This window comes from Mustelus asterias, chromosome 6 (genome assembly GCF_964213995.1).
Source record: "Mustelus asterias chromosome 6, sMusAst1.hap1.1, whole genome shotgun sequence".
In the NCBI taxonomy this organism is placed as follows: domain Eukaryota; kingdom Metazoa; phylum Chordata; class Chondrichthyes; order Carcharhiniformes; family Triakidae; genus Mustelus; species Mustelus asterias.
This window is the reverse complement of record NC_135806.1, coordinates 64,219,550-64,239,768: the sequence shown is the minus strand read 5'-3', so window position 1 is coordinate 64,239,768 and position 20,219 is coordinate 64,219,550. Positions and strand designations below refer to the sequence as shown.

General features: G+C 44.2%; 1 protein-coding gene across 6 annotated transcripts in view; it reads right to left on the bottom strand.

Moving 5' to 3' along the window:
• Positions 1-4,123, bottom strand: part of LOC144494904 (Golgi membrane protein 1-like) — a 38,737-nt gene extending 34,614 nt beyond the window's left edge. For all 6 annotated transcript variants that reach the window (XM_078214443.1, XM_078214442.1, XM_078214438.1 and 3 more), the window contains exon 1: positions 3,390-4,123. In XM_078214443.1, the coding sequence (XP_078070569.1) occupies positions 3,390-3,716 (327 nt within the window). In that variant the 5' untranslated portion in view covers positions 3,717-4,123. The remainder of the gene's footprint in view (positions 1-3,389) is intronic.
• Positions 4,124-20,219: the final 16,096 nt, after the last annotated feature.

Genomic DNA, 20,219 nt, shown 5'->3' with positions numbered 1-20,219 from the left:
CACTCAACTGTTACCTGGGATGGGGAGCTATCTTCCAAGAAAAGGTTGGACTGGCTGGGTCTGTAACCATTGGAGTTGAGATCCTAAGGTGGCTTGATAGTGGATGCTGAAAGGATGTTCCCCTTGTGGGAGAGACTAGAACTAGAGGACACGTTTTTAAAAATAAGCGGTCTCCCATTTAAGATGGAGATGAGATCGTTTTTTTCTCTGAGACTGTCATGAACCTTTGGAACACCTCCTCAGAGAGTGGTGGAGACAGAGCCAATGTATATTTTGAAGGCAGACGTAGATTGACTCCCTTATTCGTCAAGCACCTAAGGATATCGAGGGTAGACAGAACATGGAATTGATGCCACAATCAGATTAGCAATGATCTTACTGAATGGTAGAGCAGTCTGAGCAGCCCCAAATGGCCTATCCCTGCTCCTAATTCATATGTTTATATGTACATACGTTCGTACATTTAGCAACATTTTGATTGACATAACTCAGATGCCGAATGGGGACATGCTCAACATATTAGACAGTTAGACCTACTTGTTGTAAAATGTCCTTCACTAATGTCCTTCAGGGAAATCTGCCATCCTAACCCAGTCTGGCCTACATGCGACTTCAGACCGACAGCAATGTGGTTAAATCCTAACTGATCTCTGCTATTCAGTTCAAGGAAAATTAGAGATGGACAATAAATGGCAACTTTGCCAGCAACACTCATCCTAAGAACAAATTTTTAAAAAGGTTAGAGTGACTCCAGGGGGCACAGAAATGAAGGCGACCACCCACCCCACCCCCAGATCAGAGCAATTGGAGTACCTAAAATGGGGAGTGGCATAGGAATTGTCAAAGACTGCTGTCTGAGGGGCAAATCAACATAATTTCCTCTCTTGTGTAGACAAGTGGGAGCCATTCTAAATTCAGAAAAGGTAGCAGCTTTCAACAAATTAGGGACAATAAAGATAAGAACACGCATTTACCTAGCAGCAAACGTGGCAACAAACTCTTTTAATTCTTTCAATATCTATTGATCAGGGAAATGTATGGTAGTTTTATGAAATACCATAAAGGGACACAGACTGCTGCAAGAAGAACACTCTACACCTACAAATTTCCTTCAGAAAGCGGTAAGCATGCATTCGAATGCCCAAACAAATATGCACTTTGACATCTCCAGCACACCAAGTTAACATATCGTGCTCAACTAGTGAATCAAGAGTCAATAGGAGAACATTTACAGGACATTGATCATTGTATCATAAGATTTAAGCTGGCTATGGAAAAGGAGGAATCCAGAGTAAGAAAAGGGGAAAAAATTCAACTTCCATGGGGTAAGAATAGATCTGGGTCAAGGGTTGGCAGGAAAAACAGTAGCTGAACAAGGAGTTACCTTTAAAGAGGTGATAGTTTGGACAATCAACGTAGACTCCCTCAAAAGAGAAAGGTAGGGCAAACAATTCCAGAGCTCCCTTGATGACAAAAGAGATAGAAATTAAGAAGAAGAAAAAGTATGCTTACGACAGATGTCAGGTAGAAAATACAATTGCGAAGCAGGCCGAATATAGAAGATTCGGAGAGGAGATGAAAAAGCCTATTAAGAGACAGAGTCGTCGGAAAAGAGACTGGCAGACTGGCGCTATTAATGTACGCACAGGAAAGTATGTAATAGACCTAGCGCGGGAAACAGAAAGAGAAGCAGCAGCCATGGACAAGGTCACCATTAATAAAACTCCATTCTTTTTTTTAAACCAAGTCTGTCCTGCGCATCACAACTCCAATGCACAACAAAAACCAACAAGGACTACAGACTTGTTGGCCACTCAAAAAGAAGAAATCAACTGAGGAAAAGTCAGAATGAAACAAGAAAACTTTCACATGTGCTACAGAGATTAATGGGCTAGTTGGATGTGAGTGAATGATACTCTACAAGCAGATTATAGAGCTAGCTATAATAAATAAGAGGCTGAAGCTCAATTGGATACTGTGTGTAAGAAAATTGAGGTAGCTGCTGGAAACATACGTGTGAAGCATGCATACAGGAAACCTGCTTAAGTGAAAAAATGGAGGTCATTTTCAGCATTGTAGGACTCTTTGATGAAAATGCGGAGTGATGGAGCACCGAGCCTTTTGACTATTTTGCACAAGCAAAAGAAATAGCTGAAGCTATTATTGGGCCTACATCCTAAACATGATGGAGGGGAAAAACTTTTATCTCCTCCATAGTTTAGTGCAACCTGAAAAACCCAGCACTAAATATAGTAACCGTGAACATTCAGCAAGCACATTTTTCACCAAAACCCCTGGTGATTGCAGAGCACTTAGATTCCATAAAAGAAACCAAGAGGAAGGGGAGTCAATCACAATTCATGGCAGTGCTGAAAAGACTGAATATTAAGTTTGGAGATGTGAATGACAATTCGAGAAAGATTTGTTTATGGTCTATGCAGTGAAACATCACAAAAGCAGCTGTTAACTGAAAGTAATCTTACTCTGCTGAAGGCCATTAAAATCACTATTTCTATGGAACTGGCTACAAAGGGAGCTCAGTAATTTAGTTTGTGTACTCCAATACATAAAATGCCCGCTAAATCAACACCCAAAGTCATCAAAACCCGTATATGTTACCCTTACCCGTGTACAAAGCAAGAGCACACTACTGGAACGTGGAAGATGTGGGGGAGAAAAGGACACATAGCTTGCTTTTTCTTCCTGCAAGCATGTACTACGAACAAAAATAAGAGGCAAGAACAAAGTAAGATAGCATTTAAAACAAAATAAAAGGAGAAAAGTTCTTTTTTGAAAGACCTCCAGAGCATACAAGGATAAGGTACTATGGTGCTTTGCCTATCAGAGTGCCAAGGTTAGTGGCATTAGGCGTGTTACAAAGCTTCTCACCTCAGAAGCAACCCACCTCAAGGCACAGGATTAGTGTTCCCACCCACACTCCTCTCCAAAACGCAAGTTAGAATGATCAAGGAAATGGCCCACATATTTTTTTCTTCCTACTGTCGAGTGAGACTGAAGGAGAGTAGAGTGGTGATAACGAGGAGCCTAATTACAACTCCCTGCAACCAACAAAACGTAAGAGAATGTAAACCAAATTTAAGCAAGCGACCTTCACCAATTAACCCTCCAAGCCCAATCATTCTGGTAAAGCTGGACTTCTTCCAAGCCAGCATATCTTGTTGCCCCAGTTACGACGTCCACAACTAAATCCAGAACTCCGGAAGAGGTTTGACCAAAGTTTTGTGCAACTGAACCACAATTAGCTCACTTCGTATTCCAAATAAGGACCATCGTTGTGCTCGCTTGTACACCATATTTTATAACGAATGGTATCATTTCATCCCTCCATCATTTTCCAAACATTTCTCCCCAAAGGTGGAGTGACTAACCTTCTCTTGACTGCAGATCCTGCCCTCGGACTCAATCCGTTGGCGATGCCGTAGTCCGAGTTGGTCCACCTCGTCCCTGTGGCCCTGCAGTTGGCTCTGCAGCTGCAGTTGCAGTTGGTGTTTCTGCAGCTCCGCCGCGCTTAAGTCCGCGGCCGCGCGCCGCACCTTGGCGTCCAGCGCGGCGACTCGCGCCTGTAGCTCGGCACTGCGCGAGCTCGACACCCAGTAACTGAGCGCGAGGAAGGCCAGGCACGCGCCCAGCGCCAGCAGCATGAAGAAGAGCGGCGGAGAGCGCGCGCCGCGCCGCCCGCTCCCCAGGCCCAGCATCAGCCCAACGGACAGAGCCGGCCCGTGCTTCCAACGGCCGCCGGGGGGGGGTACAGCCGATTCAAACTCGCGCGCGCTGTCCGACTCAAGCCAAGCGCTTCCTTAAAAAAAAACCAAATCCACCCAGTTAAATAAAAAGTACTGGGAAGAAAGATACGAATGAAGGCGAACCGTCAATCGTCACTACGGATGGGCAGAGCAAACCGGTCAGGACCTGTTCACGCCGGGATGTGCGCGGTGTTCGAACGCAGACTGACAAACCCTCCAGAGCAGGAACAGGACCGAGTGTAAAACTGAACCCGGACACGACCCGAGCACCTGCCAGCTCATAGCCACACCCACCAGCGCCGCTTCCCCCATCGGAGCCGTCACTCCCCTTCTCACCGCCCTACTCCCTCCTTCACCTCGCCACTCCCTCCTTTCTCTGCTTCCTTCCTCTTCATCACTCCTTCACTACTCTCCTAATGAAAGCCCTGCTGGTTAGGGTGGATTGGCTATGCTAAATTCTCCCTCAGTGTACCGGAATAGGCGCTGGAGTGTGGCGACTAGGGGATTTTCACAGTAACTTCATTGCAGTGTTAATGTAAGACTACTTGTGACAATGGAGGAGGAGAAGCTGGTAGGGACAGTAATGGGGGAATCAAAAGTTCAAAAGGGGATGGGAGAGGGATGGAAGGCAAATTGACAGGATGTGAGAGTGACATGGAACAATAATAAAGTTTATTTATTATTGTCACAAGTAGGCTTACATTAACTCCCTCCCTACCCACCCTCTACTACTCCCTCTCTACAACCCCCTTCTACTCATCACTCCCTCCCTACTTGCCCCTCCTACTCATCCTCCCTACTCTCTTATCCTCCTCATCCCATCACACCTTCCCATCCTCTCCTATTCCTTCCTCCCCTTCCCCTGTCACTCCCATTCCTTCATCATGTCACATTCAACATGGCGGAGGGAGGGGGTGACGGGAGGTGGAGGGAACTCTGGTTCCCTGTCACTCACATGTCCTCCCTGTAAATTTGCCTTCTATCACTCTCCCTCTTCCATCCCCTCATTACCCTTTGACCTTTTGATACAGGCTCCCTAGCAGTAGTCAGGATGTGGGACAGAAAATAAATCAGGAGATAGAAAAGGCATATAAAAAATATAATATTCCAATAATCATGGGGGACTTCAATATCCAGGTGGACTCGGAAAATCAAGTAGGTAGTGGATCCCAAGGAAAGGAGTTTGTGGAATGTCTAAGATTTTTTTTGGAGCAGCTTGTGACAGAGCCTACTAGGGAACGGGCAATTTTGGATTTGGTGATGTGTAATGAGGCAGATTTGATTAGGGAACTTAAGGTGAAGGAACCCTTAGGGAGCAGTGACCACAATATGATAGAATTTGCCCTGCAGTTTGAGAGGGAGAAGGTGGAGTCTGATGTAATGGTATTACAATTAAATAAAGGTAACTACAAAGACATGAGGGAGGAGCTGGCCAGAATTGATTGGAAAGGGAGCCTAGCAGGGAAGAAAGTGGAACAGCAATGGCAGGAGTTTTTGAAAGTTATTCGGGAGGCACAACAGAAATTCATCCCAAGGAGGAGGAAACATGCTAAGGAGAGGATGAAGCATCCATGGCTGACAAAGGAAATCAAGGACACCATAAAAGCAAAAGAAAAAGCATACAAAGTGGCAAGGATTGGTGGGAAGCCAGAGGATTGGGAAGCAGAGGACAACTAAAAAACAATAAGGGGGCAGAAGATGAAAAATGAGTAAGCTAGCTAGTAATATAAAGGAAGATAGGAAGAGTTTATTTCAATATATAAAAGGTAAGAGAGAGGCAAAAATAACCATTGGATCACTGGAAAATGAGGCTGGAGAAGTAATAATAGGAAACAAAGCAATAGAAGGGGAACTGAATGGTTACTTTGCATCAGTCTTCACGGTGGAAGACACCAGTGGGATGCCAGAGCTGCAGGAGAGTCAGGGGGCACAGGTGAGTGTAATGGCCATCACTGAGAAGGTTCTGGGGAAACTGAAAGGTCTGAAGGAGGATAAATCACCTGAATCGGATGGACTACACCCCAGGGTTCTAAAAGAGATAGCTGAGGAAATTGTGGAGGCATTGGTGGTGATCTTTCAGCAATCACTGGAGGCAGGGAGGGTAACCAGAGGACTGGAAAGTAGCGAATGTAACACCGCTATTTAAGAAGGGAGGGAGGCAGTAGATGGGAAATTATAGGCCGGTTAGCCTGACTTCGGTCATAGGCAAGATTTTAGAGTCCATTATTAAAGATGAGATTGCAGAGTACTTGGAAGTGTATGATAACGTAGGACTGAGTCAGCACGGCTTTGTCAAGGGGGAGGTCTTATCTGACAAATCTGTTAAAGTTCTTTGAGGAGGTAACAAGGAAGTTAGATAACGGAGAGCCAGTGGACTTGATTTATTTAGATTTCCAGAAGGCCTTTGACAAGGTGCCGCATAGGAGACTGTTAAATAAGTTAAGTGCCCATGGTGTTAAGGGTAAGATCCTGGCATGGATAGAGGATTGGTTGACTGGTAGAAGGCAGAGAGTGGGGATAAAGGGGTCTTTCTCAGGATGGCAGCAGGTGACTAGTGGTGTGCCTCAGGGGTCAGTGCTGGGACCACAACCTTTTACAATATACATTAACGATTTGGAGGAAGGAACTGAAGGCACTGTTGCTAAGTTTGCAGATGATACAAAGATATGTCGAGGGACAGGTAGTATTGAGGAAGCAGGGGGGCTGCAGAAGGACTTGGACGGGGTTAGGAGAGTGGGCAAAGAAGTGGCAGATGGAATACATAGAACATAGAAAAGCTACAGCACAAACAGGCCCTTCAGCCCACAAGTTGCACCGAACATGTCCCTACCTACTAGGTTTACCTATAACCCTCTATCTTACTAACATCCATGAACTTATCCAAAAGTCTCTTAAAAGACCCTATCGAATCCGCCTCCACTACCGGCAGCCGATTCCACGCACCCACCACCCTCTGAGTGAAAAACTTACCCCTAACATCTCCTCTGTACCTACTCCCCAGCACCCTAAACCTGTGACCTCTTGTGGCAACCATTTCAGCCCTGGGTAAAATCCTCTGAGAATCCACTCTATCAATACTCCTCAACATCTTATACACCTCTATCAGGTCACCTCTCATCCTTCGCCTCTCCAAGGAGAATAGACCGAGCTCTCTCAACCTATCCTCATAAGGCATGTCACCTAATCCAGGCAACATCCTTGTAAATCTCCTCTGCACCCGTTCTATGGATTCCACATCCTTTCTGTAATGAGGCGACCAGAACTGGGCACAGTACTCCAGGTGGGGTCTGACCAGGGTCCTATACAGCTGCAGCATTATCTCCCGATTTCTAAACTGAATTCCTCTATTGATGAAGGCCAGTATTCCATACGCCTTCTTAACCACAGCCTCTACCTGCGACGCTGCTTTGAGCGTCCTATGAACCCGGACCCCAAGATCCTTCTGATCTTCCACACTGCCAAGTGTCTTACCCTTAATATTATATTCTTTCATCCTTTTCGACCTGCCAAAATAAACCACCACACACTTATCTGGGTTGAAGTCCTTTTGCCACTTCTCCGCCCAGTCTCGCATCTTATCTATGTCTCGTTGCAACTGCTGACATCCCTCTACACTGTCCACAACCCCACCAACCTTTGTGTCATCAGCAAATTTGCCAACCCATCCTTCCACTTCCTCATCCAGGTCATTTATAAAAATCACAAAGAGCAAGGGTCCCAGAACAGATCCCTGGGGCACCCCACTGGTGACCGACCTCCACTCTGAAAAAGACCCATCTACAACCACTCTTTGCCTTCTGTGGGCAAGCCAGTTCTGAATCCACAAAGCAATGTCCCTTTGTATCCCATGCCCCTTCACTTTCTCAATGAGCCTTGCATGGGGCACCTTATCAAACGCCTAGCTGAAATCCATATAAACTACATCTACTGCTCTTCCCTCGACTATGTGTCTAGTTACATATTCAAAAAATTCAATAAGGCTCGTAAGGCATGATCCGCCTTGGACAAAGCCGTGCTGGCTATTTCTGATCATAGAATCATAGAAACCCTACAGTGCAGAAGGAGGCCATTTGGCCCATCGAGTCTGCACCGACCACAATCATACTATTCCTCTCCAGATGTTCATAAATCCTGCCTCTCAGGATCTTCTCCATCAACTTACCAGCCACTGAGGTTAGACTCACTGGTCTATAATTTCCCGGGTTATCTCTTCTCCTTTTCTTGAATAACGGAACCACATTCACAATCCTCCAATCCTCCGGAACCTCTCCCGTTTCCATTGATGACGCAAAGATCATCGCCAAAGGCTCAGCAATCTCTTCCCTCGCCTCCCACAGTAACCTGGGGTACATCCCATCCGGTCGCAGTGATTTATCTAACTTGATGCTTTTCAAAAGCTCCAACATATCCTCTTTTCCAATGTAGAAAAGTGTGAGGTTATGTGCTTTGGAAGGAGGGATGGAGGCATAGACTATTTTCTAAATGGGAAAATGCTTAGGAAATCAGAAATACAAAGGGACTTGGGAGTCATTGTTCAAGATTCTCTGAAGGTTAACATGCAGGTTCAGTCGGCAGCTAGGAAGGCAGATGCAATGTTAGCATTCATGTCGAGAGGGCTAGAATACAAGAGCAGGAATATACTTCTGACGCTGTATAAGATTCTGGTCGGACCCCATTTGGAGTATTGTGACAGTTTTGGGCCCCGTATCTAAGGAAGGATGTGCTGGCCTTGAAAAAGGTCCAGAGGAGGTTCACAAGAATGATCCCCGGAATGAAGATTTTGTTAAATGAGGAACGGTTGAGGACTCTGGGTCTGTACTTGTTGGAGTTTAAAAGGATGACGGGGGATCTTATTGAAACTTACAGGATACTGCGAGGCCTGGATAGAGTGGACGTGGGGAGGATGTTTCCACTAGTAGGGAAAACTAGAACCAGAGGGCACAACCTCAGGCTGAAGGGACGATCCTTTAAAACAGAGATGAGGAGGAATTTCTTCAGCCAGAAAGTGGTGAATCTGTGGAACTCTTTGCCGCAGAAGGCTGTGGAGGCCAGGTCATTGAGTGTCTTTAAGACAGAGATAGATAGGTTCTTGCTTAATAAGGGGATCAGGGGTTATGGGGAAAAGGCAGGAGAATGGGGATGAGAAAAATATCAGCCATGTTTGAATGGCGGAGCAGACTCGATGGGCCAAGTGGCCTAATTCTGCTCCTATGTCTTATGCTTTTATGATTCCCCTGTTAGTGTCTGTACCAGCTTCTCCTCCTCCATTACTCCTTCCCCCATTCCACTCTTCCCTGCCCCGTCCACCTCTGCCCTGTCCCGTCCACTCTGCCCTCTCCTTACCCCATCCACTCTGCCCTCTCCCTACCCTGTCCACTCTGCCCTCCCCCTACCCCATCCATTTTCCCTCCCCCTACCCAGTCCACTCTGCCCTCCCCTACCCGTTCCACTCTGCCCTCCCCTACCCGGTCCACTCTGCCCTCCCCTACCCAGTCCACTCTGCCCTCCCCTACCCGGTCCACTCTGCCCTTCCCTACCCAGTCCACTCTGCCCTCCCCTACCCAGTCCACTCTGCCCTCCCCTACCCAGTCCACTCTGCCCTCCCCTACCCGGTCCACTCTGCCCTCCCCTACCTCCGTCCACTCTGTCCTCCCCCTACCCCCGAACACTCTGTCCTCCCCCTATCCCCATCCACTCTGCCCTCCCCCTACCCCCGTCCACTCTGGCCTCCCCCTCCCCTGTCCACTCTTCCCTCCCCCTACCCATGTCCACTCTGCCCTCCCCCTACCCACATCCGCTCTGCCCTCACCCTACCCATGTCCGCTCTGTCCTCCCCCTTCTGGGTGATTTTCACAGTAACTTCATTGCAGTGTTAATGTAAGCCTACTTGTAACAATAATAAATAAACTTTAAACTTTATTTGTCACTCCCCCCTGCTCCTCGCATCACACCCTCCCTACTCCTTCCTTCTCTCCTCATCACTCCCTCCCTACCCCCCTACTCCCCCTCCCTCCTTCTCCATTCTCTCCCCACACCCTTTCACTTCATTGCTCCTCTCTCCTCCTCCTCATAGCCCCTCCCTCCTCTTTCTATCGCCCCCTCCCTTCTCCTTCTCCCATCACCCCACTCCCCTCCCATCACCCCCTCCCCCATCTTTCCATCACCCCTCCCTCCTCATCTTTCCATCACCCCTTCCCTCCTCCTTCCAGTCACCCCCTCCCTCCTCCTCCTTTCACCCCATCCCTCCGCCTCCCCGCCGCCCCCTCCCTTCGCCTCCTCCCCTCCGCTTCCCTGCCCCCCTTCCCTCTGCCTCCCCGCCGTACCCTCCCTCCGCCTCCCTGCTGCCCCCTCCCTCCACCTCCCCACCGCCCCCCCTCCCCTCCACCGCCCCCTCCCTCTGCCTCCCCGCCGGCCCCTCCCTCCACCTCCCCGTCAGCCCCTCCCTCCACCTCCCCGCCGGCCCCTCCCTCACCTCCCTGCCGCCCCCTCCCTCCATCTCCCCGCCGCCCCTTCCCTCCGCCTCCCCGCTAGCCCCTCCCTCCACCTCCCTGTCGCCCCCTCTCTCTCTCCTCCTCCCCGTCACTCCCTCCCTCTCTCCTCCTCCCCGTCACTTCCTCCCTCATCCTCCCCGAAACAGGATGTACAAATGTTGAGAAAGCTTATACAAAGTCAATTCTCTTCTCAAAAGAATGGCCATAAGCAGATTTCCAATTTGGGCTTGTCCATTCAAAATTAATGCTAAACCACAAAATTGTCTATAATAATAAATACAAATGGTAAGCCTAGAAAAAAGCAAAACAAAAATTTCATGCCATGCCAAAGGTTTACCCATCTGCAAACTTTGGTTTGAAAAGAAGGCAAGCCTCATTAGCGGGCATCTTTATTATTAAAGGTAATGAAGCAAAACTTGTTGCCTTGTCCAAGTCACTATTCTTTATGAGCTTTATGGCTGATCATTAGCAATTGTCTATTCTCTGAGGGGCATCATCATCAATCTTTATTGCCTTAACTTGAGGTTCATACATTTTCACTTTCCACATTTAGTGACTAGCTTCTGATCAAATGCAGAAACCCTGTCTGACTTTTCCCTTCAAGGGTAATGATGCCAATATAGCTTCTTATTATAGATTCTCAACACCTATTAGAATTCTTTACACTGACCACATCTGAGATCAGTTAACTCAGACCAGAGACTTTCCCATTCTTTATGACTCAGTATGGCATCAAATAATGCATTTACGCATCAACAGAGTTCCTCTTGTGTGTCTTCAGGAAGTTGCAATCATCACTCTGTGTCTGACAACCTGTCTGATTATATGATTCAGCCAGTTAATAAGAAATGTGTTGTACTTACTTTCTGATTTTCCATTCACCTCTCAGGGTGAGTGACTTTGCCCTTGGGAGATCATTAGATGGTTAAAATTGCTTAAACATAGCATGGCAAAACTGAAGCTTTTTGTTTGTGTTACACTGTGATATTGACTCCTTTCTGACACAGCATGTACGGAATTAAAAACTAGGTTCATTCATGGAAAATGGCCCATCCTGTATACAGGGGTGAAGTGGGAAAAATATACAGATGGGCACACATAAAATGGTTGCCTGGCACATAAACAGTCACCTGGGAAAGAGACATTAAACAGGCACTGACTTTCAGTACAGACAGCCACCTGAGATTAAAACATAAAGGACAGATAGCTATTCAAAGTTAAACATGCAGCAATCAAATCCTACAGGAAGCCAGCCAGGGCTTGAGGCACTCTTTAGGATAAGGACAATAGGGGTAGATAACGAGATTAACTACAGGTGGGATCGGGAATACATAACTGCAGGAAAACCAATTACTGTAAATTACTATATGAATAGACCGAAACTAAAACCATTGATGGTCACTGACGAAGGAAATGTATCCATTCATAGAACAATGCAATATGTCTGTATCTGTCTGTATTTGTCTATAACGATGTGTTAACAATTGATCACCTACTTGATTACAACGATGTGATAATGGCTACATGTCCGGTCCATCTATTGTGTAAAGGGTATAAAGATGGACTGCTCCTATCCTCTCTTTGAGAGGTTTGCTGCTTGTTAGTGCCTTTTCTCCACGAAGCTTCGTTAAAATAAAACTGTATTCTTGAAACCTTCAAGCCTGACTCAGTGGTACATTTCCCACAACAGGGGTTTCCTGTATGGGCGCTGCTGCACATCCTTCACTTCCTTGCCATATCCTGGACATGCCTTGTTGCCATCTGGTGGAGGAGCTCCCCGTTGGATTGGTTCTTGATTTACTCTAAAACAGGAGTTGGGTGTGGGGAACTATAATAAGTTGCAACTTTACTGAGCTTTTTGAAGACTCAATTTGGTAAAGACAAAGGATCAGCTTCTGTATTATTCTTCTACCGTATACAATTACTGAACTTAACACCCCTTGCCCATCAGCAACCCATACACTGAAGCTACGAAGCTTTCCACATTTACCCTGGGTAAAATAATGGCAGCAACAGGATAAGGCATTTAAGTGGCCATTAGTTGGTAACTTAAGTGCCTCAGTAGGCTGCGTGACACCACTCCTGCCTCCTCATAAAATTTCAGACAGATCAGGGTAAGTGATGGGCAGACTGACCGCTGGATTTTAAAAACCTCTACCATCAAAGCTGCCAGCAGGGGATAGTAAAATCCACCCCAAGCTGTTTCCCATCAGTCTCAAAGCAAAGGCAAAATACTGCGGATGCTGGAATCTGAAACAAAAACAGAAAATGCCTGCTCTTTTATAGCACCATATGATTGTGACTCCCAAAAAACTGGTGCCATTCACTCCTGTTTTCTTTCTCATTTGGCACTTGGAATCTTTTTCATAAGATCGCACTCTATGACCCTATAGCAAGAGTTTCCACAAGTACTTCAGAAGGAATAGGATAAGTAAAGTGAACATTGGTCCACTATAGGGTCAGTCTATTGAATTAATGAGGAAAAAGTGGATGAATCAAACAGATATTTTGCATGTCTTCGCAATAGAGGATATAAATAATATTGCAGAAATGTGTGCCTCAGAGGGTGAAAGGGAGAGAAGAACTTAAAAAGTACAATCACAGGAAAAAAGGTACTGAGAAAATTATTAGAACTAAAAGCGAATACATTCCCTAGTCATGATGGACTTCATCCTAGGGTCTTAAATGAAGTAGCTACTGAGATAGTAGATACATTAGGTTTAATTTTCCAAAATTCCCTAGATTCTGGAAAGGTCCCATTAGAATTGAAACTAGATAACGTAACTCAGGATAGGAGGAGGACAGAAAACAGGTAACTACAGGTCAGTAATCTTAATATCTGTCATTGGAAAAAATGTTGGAATCTATTATTAAGGAAGTTATAATGGCACTTAGAAAATCTTAATGCATTCAGGCTGTGTCAACATGATTTTGTAAAAGTGAAATCATATTTGACAAATTTATTGGAGTTCTTTAAGGTATTGCAATGCAGATGAAGGGAAACAAATAGATGTGATATATTTAGATTTCCAAGGAGTATTTGATAAGGTGCCATATCAAAGTTTACCACACAAAATAGAGCTCATGGTTTAGAGGGTATTATATTAGCATGGATAGAGGATTGGTTAGTTAACAGGAAAGAGTGTGCGTAAATGGGACATTTTCTGGTTGACAAGATGCAATGAGTAGAGTGCCACATGGATCAGTGCTAGGGCTTCAACTATTTACAATTTATATCAATGACTTGGATGACAGGATCTAATGTATAATTGCTAATTTTGCTGGTGACATAAAGACTGAAAGTAAGTTGTGAAGACAACAAGGAGAGTGCAAAGAGATATAGTGACCGGGCAATAATTTGGCATTTGGAGTATAATGTATGAATATAAATGTGAACATGTCCATTTTGTCAGGAAGAATAAAAAAGCAGCGTATTATTTCATGGAGAGTGATTGCAGAACTCTGAGATTCAAAGGGATCTGGATGTCCTGATACATGCATCACTAAAAGTTAGTATATAGTTATATCAAGCGATTCAGAAAACAATCGCTTGATATAAATGTTGTCATTTATTATAAGGGGAATAGAATATAAAAGTAGAGATGTTTTGTTACAGTTGTATGAGGTAATGGTGGGAGCACATCTAGAGTACTGAGTACAGTTTTGGTCTCCTTAATTAGGAAAGGAAATTATTGTATTAGAAGCAGTTCAGAGAAGGTTCACTCAAATGATTCCTAAACGGACGGGCTTATCCTAGGAGTAAAGGTTGGACAGGCTGAACTTGTATCCATTAGAGTTCATAAAAATGAGAGATGAAACATATAGGCCGGAATTTTACCGTCCCGCCCACCATGGGAATCGGAACGGATGAAGGTCCGTTGACCTCAGGTGGGATTTTACGGTTTCCAGACATGCGAGGCCGTAAAATCCCACCCATAGTGACTGCGTAGCTTAACGGGTAAGACTTTGGTGTTTTCAGGGATACTATCTGAAGGCTGCAGGTTCGAGCCCGGTCGCTTTAATAGGATGGGAATAGAGGGATATAGTCCCCTAGGGGGTTTTAGTTAAGTTGGGCAGCATGGTTGGTGCAGGCTTGGAGAGCCGAAGGGCCTGTTCCTGTGCTGTAATTTTCTTTGTTCTTTGTTCTTTATAGGATCATGAGGGGACTTAACAGTGTGGATGCTGATAGGTGTCCCCCATCGTGGGAGAGAATAGAACTAGGGGACACAGTTTAAAAATAAGGGATCTCCCATTTGAGATGGAGATGAGGAATGTGAATCTGTGGAATTCTCTTCTAAAGAGAATGGTGGAGGCAATGTCATTGAATATTTTTAAGGCTGAATTACGTATATTCTTGAGTGACAAGAGTGATAAAGGGTAGAGTGAATAGGAAGGAAAATTGAACTAATACCACAATCAGATCAGCCTTGGTCTAATTAAACGGCAGAGCAGGCACAGTGGGCCAAATGGCCTACTCCTGTTCCTAATTTGTACATATGTAATGCAGGAGGCTATGTCAGGAGCAGCACCAGGCATACCTCAAACTGAGGTGTCAACCTGGCGAAGCCTACAACACAGGACTGCTTGCCTACCAAACAGCAGAAGCAGCACACAATATATAGAATTAAGCAATCCCACAACCACTGGCTCAGATCAAAACTCTGCACAACTAGTCACGAATGGTGGTGGACAATTTAACAACTGACAGAAGGAGTAGACTCCGGAAATATTCCCATTACAATAATATGCGAGTCCAGCACATCAATGCAAAAGTCAAGACTGAAGCATTTATAATAATCTTCAGCCATATGTGCCAATTGGATATTCCATCTTGACCTCTTCCTGAGATCCTCAGTATTATAGATGGCAATCTTCAACCAATATGATTCACTCCACATAATGTCAAAAAATGGCTGAAAACATTTGATACTGCAAATGCTATTGGTACAACATTCCAATAATAGCACTGAAGATGTGTGTTCCAGAACTATCCGTGCTCCAAGTTTGTCCACCATTTAGAAGGCTCAAGTCAGCGGTGTGATGGAATACTCTCCACTTGTGTGGATGAATGGAGCTTCAACAATACTCTGAATTAAATTTTAAAGCAAATTCAAGCGACGTACCCTTTCTCTCCAAAGATTATCCAAAGAAATACGTCAAGTTCAGACTTGCTCTTATCAAGTCTACTTTGCACAGTTTGGATTCCACGCTATTAGACCAACAAAATCCAACTAGAGTGGAGTCGGATTATTTTTTCAATGACCAGCTGCCTTCAAAAAATGCACATGTGCAAAAGTACCCTGCCTCCATTCCCACCCCTGCAGAAATGGGAAGTGCTCTTTTTGGGGGCAGGCCTTATGACTTTTGGGCAACTCAGTGTTGAGTTCAAACAGAGTCCATTGTGGCTTGTTCACTGGCCTTAACACTGTGTGGAAATCAGAAATTGATAGAGTAGACATACAAGGTCTTGAAGGGCAGATAAAATCTGTATAGCTATCATGGAATTAATTTTTTTGAATGCCTTGCTCTTCAAATCTTTTTTAAAAAAATAGCCTGTAACAAGTGAGAGTTAACAAAAAAGCTTTTCTGGATTGCTTTTATTGACAGCAGTATGTTAGAAAAAAAGTAGCATCTGGTCATGCAATTTTGAATGGAACTCTCCTGTTGACATTTCCTAAGTGCAATTATTATGTCATTATGAATGCTTGGATGAGTTTCAAAAAGCTACAATTAACTCAGCAATAAGTTTTGAGTTCAATTTGATTGAACACTTAAAGAGGTCTTTGTTGTGCTTACTGTTTATTTTTATAAAACATTAACCACTTGAGGATATTTAAAAGCTTTGAATGGATATCATGATTTGATTTGATTTGATTTGAAAGGGAGTCTTTTATCGTATCAAGAATGGGGCAATGGATTGTTAGAAGGGAGCAGTTAGATTGTTAGAAGTTTATTTATTTCTCACCTCTATATGCCTAGTTACCCAAGGGCAGTTGAGAGTCAACCACATTGCTGTGGCTCTGGAGTCACATGTAGGCCAGACTAGGTAAGGATGGCAAATTTCCTTCCCTAAAGGACATTAGTGAGCCAGATGGGTTTTTCCGACAATTGACAATGGTTTCATGGTCATCAGTAGATTCTTAATTCCAGATTTTTTAAATTGAAATCAAATTCCACCATCTGCTGTGGCAGGATTTGAACTTGGCTCCCCAGAACATTAGCTGAGTTTCTGGATTAATAATCTAGTGATAATACCATGAGGCTATCACCTCCTCTTGTTGGTAAGTGGCTGTGAAGTTGGCATGGAGTGTATGAGGGGCATGAGGGCATGGATGGGAGGGTGAGAAAATGTGAGGGGTGAGAACTAAAGGTCTAATAACTTCTAAAACAACTTGGGTGAAGTCCCAATGAGTTGGGTAGGCCTTCTACCAAATGCCAACATTCACCCTCTACCCCACCCCACCTTTACCCCGGCCAGGCTGCCTTTGCTCTGCTTCCAGGGTTGGCAGGCCCAACAAGCACCCACCTTAGCCTGCTCCATTCCTCTCTCAGAGTAAAGATTTTGGGTGGGATTTTACAGTCTCGCTTGTCCCAAAGCCATAAAATCTCACCCGAGGTCAACGGACCTTTCCATGGTCCACCCCTCACCCGCTCCAATTCTCGTGGCGGACGGAACAGTAAAATTCTGGCCCACATTACAAAGTACTTTATGGTAAGGAGGATGCATCAAGTGGCAAAATTTCCTGACTTAAGTTACCCACCTGGATAATCAAATTTGTGCACTAGATATTCAAACCAGACGTTTTACAGACTGGGTAAATCCTATTCCAAATTTTCTCAAAGACAATATGTGCAAATACAAGTTATTCAAATCCTTTTTGCAAGCTTGGATGAGAATGTATCCTTGCATCAAATGTGACAGATAACCTGTTCACTGGGCTAATAATTTCCTCTCCTATAATCCAGAAAGGTTGAGACCCAGGTTTCAATTTTTAATCAAGTGGCAGGATTCCCCCCACTACTTGTAAAACTCCAAGGTTGTTTGTTGACTTCACAGAATTGCAATTCATTCTGAAGCATGTGGCATTTGTTAAGATGCCTAGTGCATCCTGTGGTTTTTCCCAGGATCAGTGTAACTAATGCTGTAGAGACCATGGGGTTCTGATATTCCTGATTTATTTGGCTTGGATTTAAGTCATAAGATGATATCAAATTGATAGTCATTTTGATAGAAAAAGGCTAATTAGGGCAGTGATTGTACTTTGTGAAAGGAATCTTCTGTCTGACAAATTCAATAGAATTCTTTAATAATGGAATGTATTAATAAAGAAAATCCACTGGATGTAGTGCAAATGGATTTTCAAAAAGTCTTTGATAAAGTGCCATATGAGAGAGTTTAGAAGGGGATAGTGTTAAAAGGAAAGGTGCCTCATGATAGAAAGTTGATTAAACTTGCATTTATGTAGCACCTTTTATATTAGGTCCTAATAATTAGGACTTCCCCGAAATGTCAGAGCCAACAAAGAAATTTTGATCTTCAGACACTGCTGTAATATAAGCAGTAAGAAGTCTCACAACACCAGGTTAAAGTCCAACAGGTTATTTGTATTCTGCAACTTGATTTTGTGTCTGTTTGCACTGTTTGAGAGCACATTTCCACTCCATCTGACGAAGGAGCAGTGCTCCGAAAGCTTATGGTATTTGCTACCAAATAAACCTGTTGGACTTTAACCTGATGTTGTGAGACTTCTTACTGTGTTCACCCCAGTCCAACGCCGGCATCTCCACATCGTAATATAAGCAAACAAGGTTTGCCCATAGAAACAGCAATGAGATAAATGACAAGGTAATTTGTTTTCATTGAGGCTTAAATACTGCCCAGTACTTCAGAACTCATCTTGGACTGATGGCTATGAACTGTTTTAAATCTTTTTTAGAAAGAAGTAAGGGCCTCAGAATGAGTTTAACATCTTATCTGTAAAATGGCACTTCAGCTCAAATGGCTAGATTGTGTGCTTGACTTGGGGACAAGGCTTGGACACACAATGACTGAGAGGTGAGGGTTCTGCTGACTGAGATAAGGAGGACTCCTTGGGCATGAAACAGAGACTAATCATTAATTGATTCATTTTTAGGCTGGAGGGATCTAAACAATCATGCTCCCAGGAATCAGTGTCTGTACTACAATTCTTCACAATATAGCAAAATGATCAGGACTTGGATACAAGTGCTGGAGGCACAATATTAAAATTGGTAATGACATAAAAATATGGACTGTAGTTCATTGTTAACAGGAACTATAAGTAACATCAGGAGAACACAGGCTATTAGGTTGGATAGACAGACAGATGTTTGATGACGTTTAATGCAGAGACATATAGGATGTTACATTTTGGAAGAAAAATAAAAGAAATAAAGTCTCGACCATCTATATTGCCAGTGGTTACTGCAGCCAGCCACTTAGACCTCTTTAGGCACAGTGGGTATCACTGCTGCCTCACAGCTCCAGGGACCTGGTTCAATTCTGGCCTTGGGTGACTGTGTGGAGTTTGCACATTCTCTCGTGTTTGCGTGGGTTTCCTGTGGGTGCTCCAGTTTCTTCCCACAGTCCAAAGATGTGCAGATTAGGTGGATTGGCCATGCTAAATTGCCCCTTAGTGACTCAAGATATGAAGGTTAGATGGATTAGTCATGGTAAATGTGTGGGGGTTACAGAGATAGGGTGGGGAAAGGGCCTGGATAAAATACTCTGTCAGAGAGTCAGTGTAGACTCAATGAGCCAAATGGCCCCTTCTTCACTGTAGGTATTCTATGATATTTGCCATTCCCACAAGAGTTATGTTACCATGAATCTCATTTTTGGTAGAATTAGCTGTTCAACCTGGTTGATGTGTATTTACCATGACAACTTAATCTCAATCATTTGTATTGGGCTATTGTTTGCACTAAAGTATGGACGGTTTCAGCATACTTGGCTGGAATGAGGAAATGAATGGGGCTCAGATGAAAATTGACTTCCTAAAGAAGATGGACATGGTGGTGAGGTTGCAAGTTCAGGTTGGATACCCAAATTGTCAAAGATATCAGCATGATCTAGCACTGCACCTCCGGTTACCTGGAGAGACTGGTGGAAGCGCCATTCACTAAATGGCAATCCTGACAAAAAAAGGAAGCGTGAGGCACTTGATGGAGAAGACAAGGAGACACTTATGCACTGGTTTTAGAATACACTTGAAAGTGATGCACATATCAGTGGTCCCTCTTCTTTCTGAAGAAGCCACAGTTAGCTAAAGCTAAAGTCATGCAATACAATTACATACTCCATAATGAAACTTGTTACTGCTTTTTTGATTTTTTTTTGCATTTGCTGCTTGTTTGTGAACCTGCAGACAATACTTTTTTACTTTGCTGATATTTGAAACAATTTGTATGTTAAGCCAATGATTGAGAAGTATTTCTAGTTTTATTTCCTAGTTCTTTTCAAGGGCAATCCACATTAATCACAATATCTGTCAGCTATGTCTCATTTGGTAGCACTCTTGTCTCAAAAAGATCCTATCTTTTGATACAAAGATATGTAGAGAGACAGGTAGTATTGAGGAAGTAGGGGGGCTGCAGAAGGACTTGGATAGGTTAGGAGAGTGGGCAAAGAAGTGGCAGATGAAATACAACATGGAAAAGTGTGAGGTTATGCACTTTGGAAGGAGGGATGGAGGCATAGACTATTTTCTAAATGGGAAAATGCTTAGGAAATCAGAAACACAAAGGGATTTGGGAATCATTGTTCAAGATTCTCTGAAGGTTAACGTGCAGGTTCAGTCGGCAGTTAGGAAGGCAAATACAGTGTTGGCATTCATGTCAAGAGTGCTAGAATACAAGAGCAGTGATGTACTTCTGAGGCTGTATAAGGCTCTGGTCAGACCCCATTTGGAGTATGGTGAGCAATTTTGGGCCCCATATCTAA